The 22,277-nt window shown below is 50.6% G+C and overlaps 1 protein-coding gene across 10 annotated transcripts in view; it reads right to left on the bottom strand.

Annotated features, from left to right (window-relative positions):
- Positions 1–717: 717 nt before the first annotated feature.
- Positions 718–22,277, bottom strand: part of GALNS (galactosamine (N-acetyl)-6-sulfatase) — a 41,456-nt gene continuing 19,896 nt past the window's right edge. For 4 of the 10 annotated variants that reach the window (XM_064386851.1, XM_064386854.1, XM_064386855.1 and 1 more), the window contains 3 exons: positions 14,741–14,862; positions 5,901–6,018; positions 718–2,697 (listed from right to left, as the gene is read on the bottom strand). In XM_064386851.1, the coding sequence (XP_064242921.1) occupies positions 2,611–2,697; positions 5,901–6,018; positions 14,741–14,862 (327 nt within the window). In that variant the 3' untranslated portion in view covers positions 718–2,610. Of the gene's footprint in view, positions 2,698–3,327; positions 3,812–5,900; positions 6,019–6,471; positions 6,531–7,895; positions 8,094–9,390; positions 9,660–10,319; positions 10,465–14,740; positions 14,863–21,408; positions 21,604–22,277 lie in introns of those variants that run through there. The other 6 variants (XR_010346683.1, XR_010346682.1, XR_010346684.1 and 3 more) reach the window with 6 other exon arrangements.

Raw genomic sequence — 22,277 nt, 5'->3', positions numbered from 1 at the left:
AGCCCCTTCCCAGCTCCCTCAGGATCCTCCATCCCCTTCCCAGCTCCCTCAGGATTCCCCAGCCCCTTCCCAGCTCCCTCAGGATTCCCCAGCCCCATTCCCAGCCCCCTCAGGATTCCCCAGCCCCTTCCCAGCTCCCTCAGGATTCCCCAGCCCCTTCCCAGCTCCCTCAGGATTCCCCAGCCCCTTCCCAGCTCCCTCAGGATTCCCCAGCCCCTTCCCAGCTCCCTCAGGATTCCCCAGCCCCTTCCCAGCTCCCTCAGGATTCCCCAGCTCCTTCAGGACTCTCCATTCCCTTCCCAGCTCCCTCAGGATTCCCCAGCCCCATTCCCAGCCCCCTCAGGATTCCCCAGCCCCATTCCCAGCTCCATTCCCTTCTCTGGACATGGAGAAGCCCTAAGGCAGAGGTGGAGCAGCCCCAGCACATGGGGAGCTCCTGGTTTTTGCTGGTCTCCTGTGCTGACAGACCCACAACCACTCCCAGCCCTGGGCTCCCCTCCGAGGGAGCTGCTGGCCACATCTCCCAAGCCTTGAGCTGTGTCTAAACAAGGAGGAATGTTATGGATGAGCTGGAATGCTGTGATACACTTGAAGGACAATTAGGAACATCCTAAGAAATGTGGGCTATAAACAAATGCCACTTGCAGATGTGCAGGGATCCCTGAAATGCTGGCTGGGATTTCTGAGAGGTGCAACAGCAAGAGCTGACCCAAGGGCTGTTCTCATTCCAGTTTAATGGGATTTTCCAGCTTCAGGAGACACACAGCAGGAGTTACTGTGGAGGGGATCACAGGTACATAAAGCATGGGAGGGGGGAATGGGAATATTTGGGATTACAGGAGGGTAGGAACCAGCAGCTGGGAGCCTGGAGCTGGTGGGAGCACCACAGCTGGCACAGGAGCAGAGCTCTCAAGCAGCTCCAAGCTTAGCTGGGGAGGAATTTGAGCTGTTTCCAGGCACAGAGCACCTGGATTTTCCTAAGGCAGCACAACATCACACAGACAGGGCACCTGTGCTTGGAAAACACTGGAGGGGTGGAAGGAGAGCTGTGGGTGGGACAAATGGAGAATCATGGAATGGTTTGGGTGGGAAGGGATCTAAAAGCTCACCCTGCTCCACCCCACACCTTCCACTAGCCCAGGCTGCTCCAAGCTTCTCTGGGCACCCTGTGCCAGGGCCTCCCCACCCTCACAGGGAGCAATCCCTTCCTTGTATCCAACCCAAACTTCCCCTGTTTCAGTCTGAACCCAGACATGCTCAGGCTCCCTCCAGCTGCTGCCCTGGAGGCCAGAGCAGGCTGGTTTTGCTCCAGACAGGTTTATTGCAGACAGGCAAGGGTGTGGAACGGGCTCCAAGGCAGAGCAGGGATCTGCCCTGCAGGATTGAGCAAAGGCTCCAGCTCCCCAGGAACTCTGGCTAAAGGAGAGCTGCAGCCAGGCTGGGCAAGGTTTGCACAAGGAGAATTCCTGGGACAGCATGTGCTGGAAACAGGGTCAGGAGTCAAGGGCTGGTGCCAAAGGGCATTTCTGAGGCCAGAGCTCGAGATGGGAAGCGTGGCTTGGACCAGCTCTAGACCCAGATTTTTGGAAATGAAGGGAAGCCCCAAAATGCACACCTGAGCCCCAGCTCCCCACAAATGTCCTGCACCAAAAACTGGCAACAGAATCCTGGAATGGTCTGGGTTGGAAAAGACCTGAAAGCTCACCCAGTGCAACCCCACTTCCACTGTCCCAGGCTGCTCCAAGCCCTGTCCAGCCTGGCCTTGGGCACTGCCAGGGATCCAGGGGCAGCCACAGCTGCTCTGGGCACCTGTGCCAGGGCCTCACCACTCTTAAAAGGAAGAATTCCTAATTCCCAATCTCCCATCCATCCCTGCCCTCTGGCAGTGGGAGCCATTCCCTGTGTCCTGTCCCCCCAGACCCTTTCCCAAAGTCCCTCTCCAGCTCTCCTGGAGCCCCTTCAGGCTGGCAGGGGCTGGAACCCCAATGCAACACTCACCTGAACACAGTCCCACCTTTCCTAAACCACGGCCTAGGGAATGTTTGCAGCTATACATGGAAGGAACTGAGGGCATTCTCCCTGGATCCAAACCCCTCAGTGAGCAGGAGGGATCCCTGGTTTGCACCCAGAACTCACAAATTTGGGGAGAAAGGAAAAACAAGTTGATGTCCAGAGTTCACAATGGAAAGCAAATGTTAAAACAACAAGCCACAGGCAAACAAAACATGGGCAGTTTGGGCAGGGCTCTCTGGCAGATCCGAGTTTCCTGACCTGCCCTGTGGCTCCTGTTGGGGCAGCCCAGTGAGCAAGGCTGGGTGGAAGGAGCAGGAGTGATCCATGGGGCTGATGGCAGGGTTGTGGCTGTCCAGAGAGCTTTTACAGCTGACCCAATCCTCACTGGAGTTACCATTTAGGGAAAGAACTGGGGGAAGAGAGGAGTAGAGGCTAAACCCTGAGCACGAGGAATATAAACACTGGCCCTTTTGGAAGAGCAAGTGATGATATCATGCACACATCACACCCTTCCTGTGTAAACAGGAGTGCCAGCAGGAGCAGGCATTGGAAACTGGATGTCCAGTGCCTCTGGGTAGCTCTGGAGGGCTGCAGCCATCAGTGAGGCCAAGAGCATTTCTTAGGATCAGACTCTGGTGCTTTCAGGCACTTCCCAAGCTTCTCACAGCCTGGAGGAGCCCAATTCTGTTAAAAACAAACAGAAATAGACAGAAAGATGATTCACACCAAGTATCTGCTAAGCTCTCGCCCCAGCCAGCTCTTTATAATCCTCACAAAGACACTTTTATGTGCTGCTTGAAAAATGGAACTCCTCTTGCAGCCCAAGCCTCTGGGCTCATAAACTTCCCCGCTCCAAACAGCGCTCAAATAAAAGCTGGGAAAGGCTAAAATGCTGTGCAGCAGATGATTCCCTGTCCTGGGCCCTGCCTGGCCTCTCCCAGCCCAGCCTGCTGGGATCTGCTGACCCTCCTGTGGCAGCACAGAGCAAGCAGAGCGGGAGGTTTTGGTGACACCCCCAGTTTTCCTGGAGTTCCCATTCTCAGCACTGCAATATCCACTGTCCTGAGGAAGCAAAAGGCAGCAGAAGGCCAAGGGTGTGAGAGAGATAAGAATGCTGGTATTTTAATGAGAGTTTTGATGGATGAATCCATGGGCAGAGGGGGCAGGAAGCATTCCTGAGACACCTCTTCCAGTGCACACCAAAACTGTTTGTTTTCCTTGTTTCCACGTTTCTTGAGCTACCTGAATGTGTAGAACAGAAAAAGGAGATCCACTGCCAACCTCAGCTTCCAGAGGCATTAATGGAGGAAGGAATTTGGATAGATGAACATTTTTAATTTAATGAGGTTTTGCCATTTAAAATGTGGGACTGTGGTCATGGGAAGGGCAGATAACACTTCCCATTCTGCCTTCAGGAATCTTTTGTGCCTCCCTCTCTCAGGTCTGTCCATCCACGGGACATTCCTGCTGTTCCCTATTAAAGGCCACTTCAAACTGACCTCTTGCCTTTCATTTTCCTGATTTTCACCCTGCAAGTATTTCTGTTTTCTTGGAATTAAATTCCTACAGAAAAGAAATGCTCAACCCCAGGAAAAAAACCACTGGAGCAGGTTTTTGTTCCATGGAGCTGACAACAGATGGCAGTGAGACACCAGCTATTCCTGCAGAGGAGCAGACACAGAGGGAGCTGTGCTGGAGACACCTCTGCACCGAGGGCTTTCTGAACAATTCATGTCGTTTTCTAAATCTGTTCCTCCGGTTTAAGATGTGCAGCCACTGCTGGAAAACTCAGAGCACTCTGCAGAAGGAACCGAGAGCCAAAGGAACACATGAACTGAAATGTTTGTTCTTTTGAAAAAGCAGAACAAGAAACGGTCTGTGCTGCCCTCCCTCAGCCCCAGGGCTGGCCTGGGAGCCCTGGGGACACCACGTGTGCCAGAGCCAGGCCAGCCCCGAGCTGCAGGAGCAGCTTCTCCCACACTTGCAGAGCAGGAAATCCCAGCAGAGCTGGCTCGGGGGGAGCTCCCTGCACGCTGCTGCTGGCAGCCAGCACGGATGGGCTGCACACACCTCCCTGCTCCTGCTCCCAGCACTGCTCTGGGAGGATCCACCTGCTGGAATCCTGCAGGGCCTGGGTGGGAAGGGACCTCAAAGCCCACCCAGTGCCACCCCTGCCATGGCAGGGACACCTTCCACCATCCCAGGTGCTCCCAGCCCTGTCCAGCCTGGCCTTGGGCACTGCCAGGGATCCAGGGGCAGCCACAGCTGCTCTGGGCACCTGTGCCAGGGCCTGCCCACCCTCACAGGGAACAATTCCTGCCCAAAATCCCATCCAGCCCTGTCCTCTGGCAGGGGGAGCCATTCCCTGTGTCCTGTCCCTCCGTGGCCTTGGACACTGCCTTGAACACTTCACACACTTTGTTTATGTGTAAGCAAAGACAATTCTTCTCCTCTCTCCAGACACATCAAACAGACACCCTTACCATTAAACAGGTGACAGGGGATAGTGTCAGTAAATTATCTTTATCTCCCAGCATCCCCCAAACCACATTTAGCCCTGAGTCCAGCCCAGCACACAATCACTCCCTGCAGGTTTGCTTCTCTTCATTTCTGCCTCCTGATATTTTGGTGCAGTGACCATGGGGTTATCCTGTGAGGAGTGTACACAGAGTGGGAAACTCACTGTGTTTCCTGCTGGGATTGAAGCATTTCTGCTGGGATTAGGATCCCCCAGCCCACTGATGGCCTTCCATTTGGGAACAGTTGTGGAAGAAATGCCTTTGCAGTGCAGGGCTCTGGCAGCAGCCAGGCCCTGGGGACAGTGCCTGAATCCAAAAGGTCCCAGAGGAGCAGAGAACAGTGTTTATTAAGGGAAAAGTTGAATAAGGAAAGAAAACAACACAGAAACAATGGGCCCTCAAATCTTTTTCCTATTTAACATCCAAAAATAAAGAGATGGGACAGAGCTAAGGGAGATATTTGCCTTGTTACTGAGGGGACACAGCTCCACGTTTTGTTCTTTGCTGGTGACAGACCAGTGGCAGCAGGTTCTGACTGATTCAGGAGATTATTTATTTATTATCAGGAAGATTTTGCCTGTTACTATTTTGTAACAGCCTGTTACAAGATTTTATCTGTAAGAAGATTTTGCCTGTTACTATTTTGTCTGTCAGCCCACAGACACATTCCCTCGGATACACAACCTCCTGTCAAGTGACAACCTCCCCCAGATTATCCTGTTTCTCTCCCAGGTTCTCAACAAACCAAGCAGTGTTTGACAGGGAAGCCAAACTGTAACTTTCCAACAGGAGACTTGAAAGAGAAAACAGAACTGAAAAAGTTCAATTTCAATAAAGACTTTGCAAAATTCAGGCATGGGGGGAATTGGAGGAGACAGAGCAAGATCAGAGGTACAGCACTGAAAATGAACTGTCCCATAGAGGACTCAAAATAAAGAGGGCAGGGATAGATGGGATATTGGAGGAAAATTCTACCCTGGCAGGGTGGGCAGGCCCTGGCACAGGTGCCCAGAGCAGCTGTGGCTGCCCCTGGATCCCTGGCAGTGCCCAAGGCCAGGCTGGATGAGGCTTGGAGCAGCCTGGGATAGTGGGAGGTGTCCCTGCCATGGCAGGGGTGGCACTGCATGAGCTCTAAGATCCCTTCCCACCCAAATCACTGCAGGATTCCATGATTCCAGGATTTTGAGAATTGTAGAAGGGGATTAGAAAGGAGAAGAAGGATCTGCCCTGTCTCCAAGCAAGGAAGCCACCAGCAGGTAACTGTGCATCTCTCCTCCATCCCCTCCCAACACTGACAGCTCATGAAACCTTTACAAAATGTATTTCACCCCAAGGATTCCCCAGAGCATTTGTGCTTCAGGCACTCACCATGACAGCCTGGTCACACACGTTCAGCTGGGGCTGGCCTGGCACCAGGGTGGCCTTGTGCTGCTGCACCAGCCCCGAGATGTGCTCCACAGCCCGCTGGTACTCCTCACTGGCAAAACTGCAGGGGAAAAGCACAGGGGTTACTGCTGGGCCTTCCTCTGTGTCCACACCACAGGCTGGGCCACAAGGAGGACGAGATGTGGAAACAGCCTGCCAGCTGCCCACGGCTCTGTAGGGGATGAAATCCAGGCTGGCAGGGGGCAGGTGCTCTGCTTGGGGCAACGAGGATGGCAGTGCCTGGTTCTCCCCAGAAATCACCTGGCTTCAGAGCAGCTCAGCTGCCCACACTGCTGGACCAGGGGCCCCAAATGCTTCCTCCTCGTGCAGATCTGCTAGGAATAAATGTGGCTTCCCAAGGGAATTGTCTCAGCAAATAAAAGGGCATTTCTGGGTTGTCCTCGAGCTGTCCCTTCAATGATTATCCAGGGACACTTCCCAGACACAGGACAAACACTTTCCCAGATAGCTTAGGACAGAAATTTCCCAAGGCAGCCTTTCCAGCGTGTCCCACCTGAGGTCAGCAGCTCTCCACACTCAGCCCCCACTCTTCCAAGAGCTCTCCTGGAACACCTGCCCCGGCGGAGGCGTTTGTTGGAGGGAAGCAAAGGGAATGTCAATATTTTGTTTTACAAGAGTGTTCTCAGGAAGGGTTTCAAACACAACCCCGGGCCAGTTAAACTCCACAACCACCAAGGAAATGAACTAAAATTATGCAAACAGAGAGGAGAAGAATAGAAGGGCCTCGTCCAATACCTCCCCCATTCCACAAAACGCCGAGGTTCTGCCCCATCCACATTCCTCCACTCCAGTTTGATTATTCCAAGCTGGGAGCCATCTGCCATGCCCCAAACGTGGCTCTCAATGACCAGATCCTGACCCACCCGACTCCTCCAGCAGGTATTTGCTGGAGTGGCTCAGGGGGCACTTCACTAATATCTCAAGGATTTCTAAAAAGCACAATTTGTCCATCACCTTAAGAGTCACTTAAAAAACCACCAAAAACCCCACAGAGAGCGGCAAATTCCTTCTGAAGATAAAAGAAACAATGCAGCTGGGTCCTGACCTCGGGCTCCCCCTGCTCCCAGGCCAAGCTGGCCAGCAGCCCCACACTCCAGCTAATTTCCTTCTTTGCAAAACAATCACATTTGGAAGGCCAGCGATGTGCCAAGCGCTTCCAGTAAACCCTATAAATATCCCAGCTGGGCAGGCAGCCAGGGAGAGGCTGATTGTGGGGCTGGGCTGAGCTGTGCTGATAGAGAGCAGGAAGGGAACGTGGGATGAGGAGCTGGAGCTGCTGCTCTCACACCCAGCTGCCTGGTCCTGGTGGAGAGAGCTGCAGGACCACCCTGAAATCCAGAGGATCTGGAGACGCTCCTGAATTTCATAGAATCTGACAAGTCTGGATTGGTTTGGGTGGGAGGAGATTTAAAGTCCATCTCATCCCACCCCCTGCCATGGCAGGGACACCTTCCACCATCCCAGGGTGCTCCCAGCCCTGTCCAGCCTGGCCTTGGGCACTGCCAGGGATCCAGGGGCAGCCACAGCTGCTCTGGGCACCTGTGCCAGGGCCTCACCACCCTCACGGGGAAGGATTCCTTCCCAAAATCCCATCCATCCCTGCTCCATGGAGGTTGGTTTTCTTTTCTTGACCCCATGGAAATCCCCATTCCATGGGGGTTGGTTTTCCTGCCTTGGCTCCATGGCTCAGTTTTAACTCAGACATTCCTCTGCAGCTCCACAACATGCCCCAAAATCCCACATCCATGGATTCGTGAAGTATTTACTGACTGCACAGGAGTTAAAACTGCCTCCAGCCCTACCAAGTACATTTTGAGACAAAATCTGCAAGAGTGCCTGGAATTTGCATGTAAAATGGGGATAATTACCTCATGGTAATCAGTCTGAGCTGTTAAGGGAGCTGGGAACCTCTCCTACCTGGAGTCCCATCCTTTCCTGGAGTGCATATGCAGGCCTGGGCTGCAAGGCCAGGTTTGCTGCATTCCCTGCTCCAAAAGGAGGTGGAATTGTCTGTACAGGTGTCTGGGCACCATTGTCTGGGAGCAGCAGCCTCCGGGCTGAGCTGCATTTCGTATTCCAGTTCAGCAATCCCGGGAAGGAGAGCTGGGAATAGCACTGCAAGAATGAGAGGGTGAGCAGGTGGTGTTGTGAGGAGTCTGCTAAAAGAGATCCCCCAGCGTCCATGAAATTATTCCAGGCTCAGAAGGAGGGAGCAGAGTGGACAAAGTCCAGGGTCATTACACTAATTGACACTTTACCTCCGGGAAGTCCCTGGAGATGCAATCAGGGCTGGATTGGAGCTCGGGGTCCCAGGCACAGGTGTGGGCTGTGCTTCCTTCATTTACTGTAATTGTGCCTTGGCAATCTGCTCCAGCCTCCCCCCACAGCTCCTGGAACCTGCTCTGCTGCTTAACCCCAGCCTGCCCTCCCAGCAAAGCCAGCTCTGCACCAGGAGGGTTTGTCTCACCCTGCTCTAATCCTGGGCTCCTTGGGCTTCCACCTGAGGGGATGGTTCTCTGCCATCATTAAATGCACCCTCAAACAGATCAGCACCCAAATAAACCCAGGAGCACCTCCAGCAGGATTTCAGGATGTTTGTTTTGCACCTGGTCCTGCTGATTCACACTGTCTGTCCTGGGAGTGATGGGGCTGTGGGGAAACTGAGAGGACTGGGACAAAATGGGAATAATATAAAAACTCCCATAATGGGGGTCACAGAAAGCTGACAGAGGGCTCTAGACCAGGCTGGACAGGGCTTGGAGCAGCCTGGTTTAGTTTAAACAGGATGAGCTTTAAAGGCCCCTTCCAATCCAAACCATTCCAGGATTCCAAGGTTCTAGGAACAGCAGCTCTCAGATTGATATGAAGTTATGGGAAGAGCATAAAACGTGGCTAATGATACTTCACTTCCTTCTCCCCTGGAATTATTTTAATTAAAACCATTATTTTTAATTCTGAAATACACCCAGATTCTGATAATTTGATTTTATCTGTTATCAGTGCTTTGAGGCTTCGCAGCACCGTGGTATCCAAGTCTTGATCTTGTCTTATTACTCAGTCTTCCTCAGTTCCTCTCTCCTATTATCAAGTTTATTTGCAATTTAAGGTCTGCACAATGCAGGAGGCAGAGACACGTTTGGGGCTCTGCTGCTGGAATTACTGGAGAGACTCAGAGGAGCCAAAGGAAAACAAATGAGGAACCAAAGGCTGAAGGTGGCCCTTAGCCTGAGTCACCTCTGGTCCAGCAGCATCTTGGGGACAGATGCTTCCCTGGAGGTGTGAGGCCACTGAGCCACGGGAAACCTTGGAATTCCAGAATCATCCAGGCTGGAAAAGGCCTCCAGGGTGGGAGAGTCCAAGCTGTGATGATCAGATAAGGAGATGTGGTGGTGCTGATCCTCCACCTGCTCACCTATTTTCATGGAAGTTTTCTCTCCCCAGCTCCCAGAACCCTGGATTTCACTGCCAGGAACCCCAGCACTGAAGTGGCAAAGGGGATAAAGGTGGAGTGAGGAGTAAAGCCTTCATCTGGGGGTGAACAGGTGACAGGAAATAACAGCTGTCCACTGATCCTCCTGCTGGCTGCTCCTGTGCTATTCCCGAAGTTTCATTTTCTCAGTCACAATTTATGTCCTGTGTCCTTCAGGCCACTTTCCTGGCTGCACCACTGCCTGGACCTGTCTGTGGAGATGATGATGAAGATGATGGCAAACTGCATTTTGCATTTTTCCAGCTGGTTTGTGCAGCTTTTTTCTCCCAATACTCCTTTTCATGCAGCATGACTCCACCCAGAACACCCGAGGGCTGTGGGCTGGTGAAGCACGAGCTCCAGGCTGTCCCAGACCCTGGGAAAGGGCAGCCAGAGGTGTTTGTGCCCATTCCCAGGCTCCAGGCTGATGATTCTCCTCCACAGGTGGGTTTTACCTCCCCCTCTTCCCTCCAGCTGGCTCCCCTGCTTCTCCCACCTTGCTGCAGCCAGTCCCAGCGTGGCTGGTGCTCCATGGTTTTTATTGTCACCTCGGAGGCTCCTCAGCCACCATTTCCACACTTTTAGTGTCACCTCTCCTGTGGCAGCTGCTAATTCACCCCTGCAATGCAGCTGGTACCACTTCCCTCTTTTCCAAGATGAGGAGTCAGCACCTCCCCCAGGCACAATCCTTGCTCTTTGTTGTTATTCACATTTTCCCCCTGTTTTGCACCTTCTCTCTCTTCCCCACAGCCAGGTTTGTGCCCTGAGCACTAAGGTGAGACTGGCAACTTTTCTGTCAGATCCTTTCCCCTTTAGCTTCCCTTCAGGAGCTCCTTCCCTTTTTTTTCTGGCTCCATAACCACTGCAATTACCTCTCTGATGATTTCCTGAATTTTCCATCTGCTCGAAATAGGCACTTGTGAGCTCTCTTCTTAATTAATGTGTTCTAAAATCATTATGTTCATCAACCAAGCCTTATCACTTCCATTTTCTTCCATAATAGTAAAATCCATTGCCCTAAGTAAAACACAGGAATTTTGATGTTCATAATTCAATAAACTCGTTGCTCAGAGCAGAAGCTGCTACAAACCTGAAGTAACAACAAGGTGTGAGCAGGCTGTACTCACCCTGTCCTCACTTGTTATTAAGCTTTGCACCTCTGGCTCAAACTGGCAGCATTTCAGAGATTTCTGTTATCAATTCTTTGGCTTCAAAACACTTTTCCTACTTCAGGCTGCATTAGGTATTTTACTAACTGTATTTTAAGCCGTGCCAGCTTTGCTTTTTCAATATATACATAAATATATATATCTAAATAGATAAATATAAATATTTTATCTCTATAAATATATAAATATAAATATATATTTATATTATTTATAATATAAATTATATTATAATAATATAATATATATTTATTTATAAATATAATTATTAATTTATTTATAAATATAATTATTTGTGTTCTTCTCCACTGATAATGCAGTATTTTAGTAAATGTCTGTACAAACAATAATCTGACTCAGATAATAAAACTGACAACTGCTTGTGAAGATGGTACCAACAGATAATTTTACTGAATTTGCTACACTGGAGAAACAAGTTCCCTCTGTGGTACTTAGCACACACACCACAGCCCAAAGATAACAGAATCTGGCCAAGGAAAAAAACCTATCAGATCTTTTAGTTCTGCATTTGGATAAATTTGGTAACAAGGGCAGTTATTGCATCCAGGAAGGAAGCAAAGCCCTGCTCAGACTCGGGGAAATGCTTCTGCTTTCTGTGCTGCCCCACACACATTCCTGGTCACAGTACGAAGTTGAGAGCTATAAAAAAAAGAGATTTTCTGTCCCCAGCCTGCACTGGTCTAGGTGACAAAAAAGCACAAAGGGTTCACGTCTCAGTACCGAGGATGAGGTGACACAAGGGTCTAAAGGAAGGGATTCCTCCCTGGCAGGGTGGGCAGGCCCTGGCACAGTGCCCAGAGCAGCTGTGGGTGCCCTGGATCCCTGGCAGTGCCAAGGCCAGGCTGGACAGGGCTGGGAGCAGCCTGGGACAGTGGGAGGTGTCCCTGCCATGGCAGGGTGGCACTGGGTGAGCTTTCAGGTTCCTCCAAGCCAACCCTCTCCAGTTTTCCAGGATATTTCAAGGCAAAGGAGCAAACACAACCGTGTTCCCTGGCAGAAGATGGGGGGCAGGGGGGTCCAGCCAAACCAGAGGGGCAGCAGCAGGAAGAGAAGTCCCAGCCGTGGTGGGGGCTGTTGCCAGGGCAGCTGAGGGCAGGGAGCAATGACAGGGTGCTCAGCAGTGCCAGACGTGTCCCCACACGCTGACAGGACCTGCCTGGGACTGCCTGAGCCATTCTTCACTGCATGTGGAGCTCTCTTGCTGGGACTGTTTGCAGGCAGGCTCCAGGAAATGCAGGGAACTGTGTGAGGAAGAGGAAGGACTTGTCCTGCCTCACCAAGAACCCCAGGGAGCTGAACATGTTACTGCTGCCTCTGGGACTTGCAGGACTTGCATTTTGAGGGATTCTTTTAGCAGCCACTTCAACAAAGACTGAAAAGCTTTGTTTGATTTTTGGAAAAATAAGTTATTTCTATCCACTCATCTTCCCAGTATAGAGTAACAATCATGGAATGGTTTGTGTGGGAAGAGATCTCAAAACTCCTCTAGTTCCAACCCCCATGAGATGACTCAAATAGTGGTGGGCTTGGCAGGGCCAGGTTAGTGGCACTTGATGGTCCTAAGGGTGCAATCTTAAATATTCCCTGAATCTGTAAAGCTGCAGCCTTGTAGAACTGTCCCTGTGTGTCCTGCACGTGTCCCGACCCTGCAAGTCAGGGGTGCTGCTGCAGGTGGCTGAGCTGCTGATTCCTGGGATTCCCTGGCTCTGAGATCCCAAATACAGAAGCAGTGAATCCCTCTGGAGGTGCATGTGATGCCAGGCCCCCCTGAGCAGCAGTGGCACCCACTGCTGCTGGCTCTGCACGTGACCCCACTCCAAACTCGTGTAAATCAAGAGAGATGACAGATTATTAAAATCATTTCTAGGGAGAAGAAAAGGCTGCACTAAATAAGGAATAAATGCAATAAAAAGTGAGCAAAAGCAGGCAGGGAGAGCAGAGCCAGCACGCAGGGACAGACAGATGCAGGCTGGGAGCAGGATGCTGGATTCCCTTTGGAGAAACATTAGTGTCGGGACTCCCAGCAGGCTCCCTGCCAAGGGGGATAATTAAGCTAAATAAAAATACACACCAGGAACAGCTCCACAAATGAGGATAATTTAATTACCACATTCGATAGAGCAGACCCACTTCCCAAGAGTTTTCCATTGTGACCAGAGAGGAGACAATAGCAGCAGAATGTGCTGGAGAAAGGAAGAGTGGAGTGCTAAAGCCAGGGTTTCTATTAGGGGCTGCATAATAAACACCAGCCCAGCTCTCATAATCGGGTCATAATCTTGCCATAAAATTCAATCAGAGCAACAGCTTGTGAATATCCAAAAAATCAATGCAACCATATGAGAAATGATTGCAGTTGGAAGCCTGGAATGTATTTCAATGCTCGCTCCACGGTGCTGGGAAGGAGCAGTGGAATCACAGGGAAGCAGGTGCTGCAAACACCTCTGAGGGAAGAGCTCCTCTGCCTCAAATCCAGAGGAAACACAAACAGTACCACAGAAGCCCAAAATCACAGAGTGTTTAGGGCTGAGAGTTCTAGAGCTCATCCAGTGCAATCCCCTGGCAGGGCAGGGTCACCTGGAGCAGGTGACAAAGGTGACACACACAGCAGGCAAGCTACAGCTCAGTTCCTGCTACCCTTTTTTATTTTTGGAAAAAGAGATTATTTCTATACACTTATTTCCTAAAACAGAATCACAGAATCCTGGAATGCTTTGGGTTGGAAGGACCCTAAAGCCCATCCCATCCCACTCTGCCATGGCAGGGACACCTCCCACTGTCCCAGGCTGCTCCAAACCCCATCCAGCCTGGCCTTGGGCACTGCCAGGGATCCAGGGGCAGCCACAGCTGCTCTGGGCACCAGAACCTCACCACCCTCACAGCCAGGAATTTCCCCCCATCTCCCATCCATCCCTGCCCTCTGGCAGTGGGAGCCATTCCCTGTGTCCTGTCCCTCCATCCCTCGGGAAATGAGCCCAAGTTGTTGAACTGCCCAGGTCTGCCCTGGAATCCCAGCCCGGTTTAGTTTCACCGAGCTGTATTTACAGCCCTGGGGCTGCAGCTGTGCTCTGTTCATTAGTGCTGGAATGCAGCGGGAGCAGAGCCCCCAAAGAGCTTTACCCACTGCTGATGCACCTCTAAAGTGCTCTGTTAAGTCAGAGAAAATGGAATTTTTCCCTCCCCTCCTCTCTCCAGTGGAAACACTCCGTGGACAGCACAGGCTCAGCTCCTCTGGAAGGAACGGGGTGAGTGTGTCCACTCAATTATTCAAACCAGCTGAGTAATTGCAGCCCTGTCAGCTCAGGAAACATCTCTGCCTCTCCAGGCTGCTGCACAAAGCCAGCTCTGGGCAGGCAGTCCCAGCAGCTCCTGCTCCTTGATTTATTTCCACACTCTCCCTGTCAGAGCCCCTGGAAGGGACGAGGCTGCGTGTCCCTGGATCTGCTGCAGGGAGGGAGGCAAGGAGGGAGCTGGGGACACCTTGGGAGCGTTTTTGGAGGTGGCAGGGCTCTTTGTGGGCTCTGCTGGCTGCTGACTGCATAAATCCTTGTGGGAATCTCTCAGGGCATGGTGTGTGCCAGAGATAAATATTACAATAGCAGGCTTAGAGGAAAATGGATTCAGACAGCCAGGAGAGCCCCAGGAAGGAGCAGGATTGGGCACAAAATCCTCCTGCTAAACACCTCTGGAGAAGCTCCCTGAGCTGGGGCAGGAGACTGGAAGGTGAGCAGTCTGCCCTCCAGAGATCTCAGCAGCACACAGCACTGGCTGCTTCTCCCCTGGCCCCAAGGCACAGCTCCCCAGCAGCTCTGCCTGAACGTGCTGCACTCAGCCCTGTCCTGTCCAAAAACTGGTGTTTTCCTCCTCCCCGAGGGGCTGCAGGACACACAACAGGAACAGCCAGGCTGACAAGTCCATGTGCACACCCATCTCACCCGACCTCCTGAAAACAAGGCTTCTGTTCCATCTCCAGAGAAAAAGCCAGCAGGAAAGCCATTATTTCCAGCGTGGCTTTCTGGGACACTTTTTAAGCAGATTTCAAGAACCAGCAAATAAATTCTGAACAGTGACACTGCTGAGTGCTCAGGACAGCCCGTGAAGTGGCTCACCTTAAGGGGTACTTCTCACCAGGGTCCCTGCCCAGGTGGAAGAGCAGGGGCAGGTGGGTGTGCTCCTCCTGGGTGTGTGTGGTCACCCCAGCCACGCTCTGGCCAGGACAGAAATCGATGCCCTGCAGGAAAAAGGACAGAGGTCATCAAAGGTGGTGCAGGACAGGCAGCAAAACTTGAGTTGATGCCATTTTCTCCAGCAAAACACCAACAAACCTCAGGATTGTTTTAAACCAAGAGTCCACTTCAATCTCCAAAACACATCCTGAGCTGGTGGGGTAAAATAAGGTGAGCAAGTGGTGTTGCACTGACATAAGAGCTGAAGCAAGGCCGTGCATTCTTGTCTTATAAAAATATAATCCCAATAAAATATTCATTCAAATGAAATGGCAGAACAAAAGACAAAGAGGGGGAAGCATTTAATCATAAAAATTCTGCACGTGGAAAGGATTTTCTGGCTGGTTTTTCTGGCTTTGGAAGGCCCCAGGAAAGATGGGATTGCTTGACACTTCTGATCAAAACCAAAAGCCCAGGAGAGACATCCAGACACCCTGAGAGGCAGCAGGCATCTGAAAACTCCCCTGGCAGCACCTGAGGGATCAATTTCTCTGAGAAATTAAGCAAATCTGGTTAATTTTATAAAAACTGGTGTGTTTTCAATTTGATTCCTGGCAAGCTGGTACTGAGGGACTCACCTGGGCATGACAGCGGGGATGGGAGAGCTGCAGGAAGGGGAGACATTCCCACATTCCTGTCTCTGACCATCTGGGGGGGCATAAGGTGGGATTTTCCTGCAGCAGCAGTGCATTTGAAGGGCACAGCTCCTGGGAATGTGTTGGGGAAGCAGCTGGGAGCAGCAAGGGGTTAAATGCTCGCTGGGCACCAGAGCTGCCAGCCCTGCCAGCCCCCTCCCTCCCTCCCCAGCCCTGATTTGCCAGCTGGGAGCTCCCTAATCCCTGACCTGCAGCCTCCAGGGCCACCAGAGCCCATTTAAACCCTGGCAAGAGCCAAAAATGCAAAAGCACTCATTTCCCTGGGCAGGCAATAAAGCAGGGCCCCCAGCCCAGCCCAGCCCAGCCAGGCCCGGCCCCAAATGGACTTGTTAAAGCTGGGTTTTACAATTCCAGCTCCCACGCTGTTCCTCACAATCCCAAAGAGCCCCGAGGCACGGACAGAGACATGGAGAGCAGGAAAATGGGAGTGCTGCAATGGAAGGGGGAAAGCAGCTGTAGCATTTGCTTATAAAACAAACTGAAAAGGCTCTCTACAGATGTTGGTAGGATTTGATTGGCAAACAATTTTCTAAAAATATCCCGTGTTTCTAATGGACAGCTGGTCAGTGGAGCAGTTAATATTCTGCTTTTCAATAAAGCAAGAAGTTTAGAAGCCCATGAAATCCCATTTATCTGCACAGGGCTATAGATTCCTGAGTCACTGACTGGAAAAATAAGGGAGTTGCTTGATAGGTTGGAGTGGCCCTACCAATAATGGACTTTAAATGGATACAAAACTGATTGACCTTCCCACCCCGTGATGCCACAGGCCTTGAAACACACAGGGAAAAGAGATTTTTGTGGGTTTTTTTCCCCACAAAAGGACCAGTTAATGAAAAGGTATCAAAGCCTCCATAACATCCAAATTATAATTTGGATGCAAATCAAACAAGCAATTTAATTAAGAGCCTGCTAATTGGTACAATGCTCCTCGGCTGCAAATGCTTCAGTGTGAAAGATTTCCGTCTCTTGGGTGTTTGTTTAGACATTGCTCTGTTTCTATTTTATCTGGTGTTTCCCAGGAAATCCTTGTAGCCCAAACTCCAAAACAAAATCCCAAAGATTCCCAGGAAAGAAAATGCTGGGACAATTTGCCTGATGCCACCAGCCCAAAGCCACCTGTCATTCCAATTTAAGCACTCAGTGTCCTCTTGAAAAGCAGCCTAGTGGAGAAAAGTCAAATAAATAAATAGGTAAGTAAATAAGACTCCAAGAATACAATTTTAGGACATTTCTAAGCCATTCCAATTTTATCCCTGCAAATAAAATGCAATATTGCTATTTTTATGTAGTCCGTGAGTCAATATTCAACCTGCAGAGAGAGCTTCAAAGATTTTCTATCTATTCATCAACAAATTAGTTTAAAAAAATAAATATATATACATATAAAATTCAATATTATTTATTTTGTATAGGTAGGTTTGGTGATGTTTGGAGCTGGAGAAGAGCCAGGATCTGCCTAAGCCTGTCCTGCCCAGCAGGATAACACCACCCAGTTCCACTCTCCTGCAATCCCTAAAGCTGTTTATTGTCACTGTTCATAGCAATATGCAGGGATCAGTAATTGGGGCACATTCCTAATTTTTGTCCCTGCTCCCTACCCAAGGGTGGAGTCCCCATCCCTGCAGGTGCTCAGGGCAGGACTGGATGTGGCTCAGGGCTCACCCTGGGGACGGGTCCCTCATGACCCTGTTGGCTTTTCCACCTCCAGGGCTCTGGGACTTGCAGGGCTCACGGATCAAACACAGCACAAAGCTCACTCTCTGTGTTTCAGCAAACTCCTGGAGCTTTTCTCCTCCATCACAAAAGCCTGAAAGCCAAACCAGAAGCTCCTGTCTGGAGCATCTGCTGCCTTCTAAGGGAGCCTAAACAGAGCATCAAGAGCAGCTGAGCTCCTGCCCAGCTCTTACAGTGTTTTGCACCACCACAGAAACCTGTTTGCTGCAGGAGAGAGCCCAACAATCCTTTCCTTCAGTGATTCTGATGAAAACATGACACTCCCTGCCCACCAGGTGAGCCTTCCAGCCATCACCATGCCTGTCCTTCTCAGCAATCTCACAGCCCGCCTTGTTTTTCCATCCCTGGGATGCAGCAGCCTTTGGTTGCACAGCTTTAATTTCCAGAGCAAATGGCCCACAGATGCTGTGTCAATATAGACATGAGACAAACACAGCCGGTTGCCAGTTTGGGCTCCCTGCCAAGAGATGGAATCACCACTTGTGTTAACGGGAGCCCTCTGGCAATTCCTCAGCCTGGCTCCAGCCCAGCCGGGCTGGCAGGGGCAGGAGCCACCCCAGCCCAGCTCTGCCTCCTGCTCTGCTCACCCCACCCCACCAGCACCACCCAGGGCACCAAGAGCAGGTGAACACTGCAAGGAGAAAAGCGCAGCTGTCAATTAAAACCTGGGATTTTTTGTTTCTTGCTGTTTGCCACGGCACAGCTAAACGGTGCCCTTGCCCTCCCGGGGAAATCCTCCTTGGGATGAGCAGTCAGCTCCACGTGGGGGTGCCAGGCTCCAACCCCGTGCTCCCAAAATTGCTTCTGATGTGTGAAGAGGCTGGAAGAGCTCCTGGAGATGGGCAGACCCTGGAGATGGGCAGCCCCTGTGGATGGGCAGATCCTGTGGATGGGCAGATCCTGGAGATGATGGGCAGCCCCTGGAGATGATGGGCAGCCCCTGTGGACGGGCAGCCCCTGGGGATGATGGGCAGCCCCAGGGATGATGGGCAGATCCTGGGGATGATGGGCAGCCCCAGGGATGATGGGCAGATCCTGGAGATGATGGGCAGCCCCTGGGGATGATGGGCAGCCCCTGGGGATGATGGGCAGCCCCTGGGGATGATGGGCAGCCCCTGGGGATGATGGGCAGCCCCTGGAGATGATGGGCAGCCCCTGTGGACGGGCAGCCCCTGGGGATGATGGGCAGCCCCAGGGATGATGGGCAGATCCTGGGGATGATGGGCAGCCCCAGGGATGATGGGCAGATCCTGGGGATGATGGGCAGCCCCAGGGATGATGGGCAGCCCCTGGGGATGATGGGCAGCCCCAGGGATGATGGGCAGATCCTGGAGATGATGGGCAGCCCCTGGGGATGATGGGCAGATCCTGGAGATGATGGGCAGCCCCTGGGGATGATGGGCAGCCCCTGGGGACGGGCAGCGCAGCGAGCTCCGATCGATGCCTGGTTCATATGCTCAGAGGACCAAAATCAAATGTCATTATTTGTGAGGTTCTACTTGACTTCACATCCCCGTTGCAGAAAAGGCTTTATCGATCCCTTCACGTGCAGGAGAAGGGCAATCGCAGAGCCTGACTGCAATAAGCCCTTTGGCATTTCGCATTAAAACAATAGCGGCAGCCTTTAAAGCCGCAGCAGCGCTCCAGGAATCCCAGGGAAGGCTCCCAACAAGCTGAAGCACAAAGGTTGTTATCAGCCCCTCTCCCACAACCAAAGGGCATTTTCCACCTTTTTTCCTTTATTATTTTTTCCCCTTCTTGCATCTCTTGGGAGGTACAAGGGCTGTTCTGTGCTGGATGCTTTTGGTGGGAGGCAGAGAAAAGGAAATTTCCTTTCTCCTGCTACCTCCCGTTCCTGCCTCCTCTATCCAGCACGACATTAGGAAATTCCTGAGGACTTGCTGCCTACTCTGGTAAATTTATAGAAAACACCCATTTTTTACCCTTCAGACCCCTAACTTTCAAAAAACCCCAGCATTTGACAGGTGGCTGCCAGTGAAAGTCCTGAGTGTTTTCACTGTCCAAGAGGGATCTCTCCAGGTTTATCCTCAGTTCTCCCTTTGCTCCTGCACACGTGGCTATTTTCATCCCTGCTGATTTTTGCTACCAGGAAAAAAAAGGTGAACAAGAATGGAAGAGCTTTGATATCCACCAGTCCTGGAGCAGCAGCACTCAGCCCACGTGCAGGAGGGAGATTTGTCTGCCTCTATCAAACTGCTTAAAAATACAAACACATTTTTCAAGTCAGGCTTCCTTTCATCTCCCTCTGTCCCATTTATCACCTCTTGAATGTCAGAGATGTCAAATTATGTAAACATGAGCCACCTATATAGATGGAAGGCAGGTGAACAGCTCCAAATAAGCATCCTGTGCAATCCTCAGGGGAAATGTCCCACAAAATGCTTACTCCCACTTGATTCTGAGGAGTGAGCCTTCCCTTTATGCCTTCAAGAGACCACCCCCTCAAGAATCAAGAAATCCAGTTAATCCAGCAGAAAAGGCAGCATCAAGGTATCCTCCAGCACTGAGAGAGACTACAAGACTTCCTGACAGGAGTCAGACTAGGAAAAAAAAATTGCTTGGGGGTTAAAAAATAAACAAACAAAACCTGGGAAGAACAGAACAGCACAATTCATCTGTGTGTCAGATGACAAACCCTAATCCCAGGCCATAAGGCAGAGGATGCAGACCAGTAAGGGCATGCTGCTGTCATGGGACTGGAGGATGACAGCAAACCTGTGTGCTGTTACTCTGGATGTTTCCAGAGTAAATATTCCGAGTGCCAGATGGAGAGGAGCCCTCAGAGCCCTGCTCTGCTTTGCTAGGCTGTGCTTTCTGCAGGCTGTGTCTCCCTGCTAGGTTTTTATTTGTGTGTACATCCTTTATTACTGCACCAACTCACACCCCAGTCAAACACAGCTTTCCAGGTGAGGGGCCACATCCTCCCTCCCCATCCTGGTAGCCCAAACAGGCCCAGGACAGGCACCAGCTCCCCAGTTTCCAGTATCAGCATGAAAATGGGGTTCTGGCTGCTTTAATGAGATAATCCCATCTGAAAGTCAAACAAAAACGTGGATTAAACCCAGGGCAAGTTTGCTGTATCAGTGATTTTCCACACAGTCAATTAGCAAGGGAATTCTGAAAGTGAAAGGAGGGCTGGCTAAAGCCTGTCTGTCAAAACCATGAAATATTCCCCTACCCATAAAACAAACCTCTCCAAAATCTGCAGGCAGCTGTTTTGCCACATCTGGCCACCTTCAGCTCTCTTCCCAATGCATGACAGTAAAACCACATATTCCAGGTGTGAGTGGGGACCTTCACACAGAGAGTTTTGTATCTGGAAGTCTCACTGGATTCACAATGAGGAAAGACCTCTAAAGATCACACAATTAACAAATCCTCATTAGCTGGAGTTCTACTGGGATGGCAAGTCAACCTTAGTGAACAAACAGCCAACAGTCAGAATTCCAAATGCCACAGATGTGCATGGATTTATAGTTGTTTTTCAAATGGAATTAGCAAACAAAGTGGCCTTTTTGATTCCAGAGTCCAATATCAACACAGCTGGGGAGCCCAGCCACTGAAAGAGGGAACTGTGCTGTAAGGTGAGCTTAGAAACTCCTCCAGCAGTGCTGGGAGCTGTGGAGCTGCTCTGCATTCTGATTTATTTCTATTTTTAAACTTGCGAGGTTTGTAATTAATGGCTCGAAGACATGAGGAGAATTGGAACAAATCTCAGCCTCAGCTTCCTCTGCGTGTTGTTAATGGCTGCTCTGGCCACTAATGTGCTCCAATTTTCCCCACATCAAGCTCATGTGATCCAAGCTGCAGGAAAGAGAGTGGATTTGTAATCGTCTCTCTGATGTACAGGATAATTGCTGACTTTTATCAGACAGCAGTTAAACAAAGGCTTGGAAAGAAATAAATATTCCTTAATTGCAGCACTGCCACTGCTCGCAGTGGGAGAGGCTCTGGAAGGAGTAGCTGGTCCCCATTATCACTGTTCCACACTCAGACATGTAGGAATGACTTGAGTTCCATGCAGGGGTTTATTTATTTCCCAACTGGAATGTGGCTATGTGCTTTTATCACCACGGAGAGCAAGGATTCCTGTGGGAATCTGCCACCCCTACACCCAAACACACAGACAGAGGAGCTCCCAGTTCCTCCCACCCAGGGAAAACCCTCCACGCGTGATAAACAGGTTTTACTCACACACAAGACAAATAAATGATCTCATTTTATCTGTGTGGAATTAGCACCGAGACAGAGCATAAAAAACATTTCTAGAGCCAACTTTCCTTTCCTGCCTGCTCCCTGTAAAACCAGCTTTGACTCCTGAAGCACTGCAGTCTGAAAAAAGACAAACACACATTTACAGCCCTGAATGGAAATGACTCCCTTGGAGCTGACACTTCCTTCTACCCCCAGGACATCCCAGTGAAAGAATCCCTGCACTTTTATATCCACAAATGTCACCAGCACTTAGTTCTGCACCTGTGATGCCTTGAGGACCTTCCATAAGTTAAAGAAGAAAAAAAAAAAGGCATTAAAAAAATAAATCATACAAACAATCCTTCCCCAAGCCCAGGCTGCTGTCAGGATTGCTGAGAGCTGGGCCTTAATGCTCTGGGTTTCTGTCTGAAGGGATCTGCAGCAAGGCACACATGTGAAGCTGCCACTCAGCAAATGCCCTAGAGTTTAGAGCCAAGAAAGACACAAAAAGAAAAGGAAATAATAGTGCTTAACATCTAACTGTGAGGAGATTAGCCAGGAAATAAAGAAAATAAATAAAATGTGTACACAGTGTGATGTGGGCTCACAAGAGTGCTGATAACAGATTAAACACTTTTATTTCACTGTTTTCAACCACTGCTGTTTTTCCACTGTGCCTTTCCTACAGCCTTCCTTTTAAACTATCACAAACCCAACAAACTCATCCCAGTTCCATTTCAATAGTTCAAAATAGGTGTCTTGTGCCAGGAATTGTGAGACTCGTGGTCAGTGTGGCACCAGGCTCCAGACAT

Source organism: Passer domesticus, chromosome 12, assembly GCF_036417665.1.
Source record: "Passer domesticus isolate bPasDom1 chromosome 12, bPasDom1.hap1, whole genome shotgun sequence".
In the NCBI taxonomy this organism is placed as follows: Eukaryota; Metazoa; Chordata; class Aves; order Passeriformes; family Passeridae; genus Passer; species Passer domesticus.
This window is presented reverse-complemented; position numbering and strand designations above follow the sequence as displayed.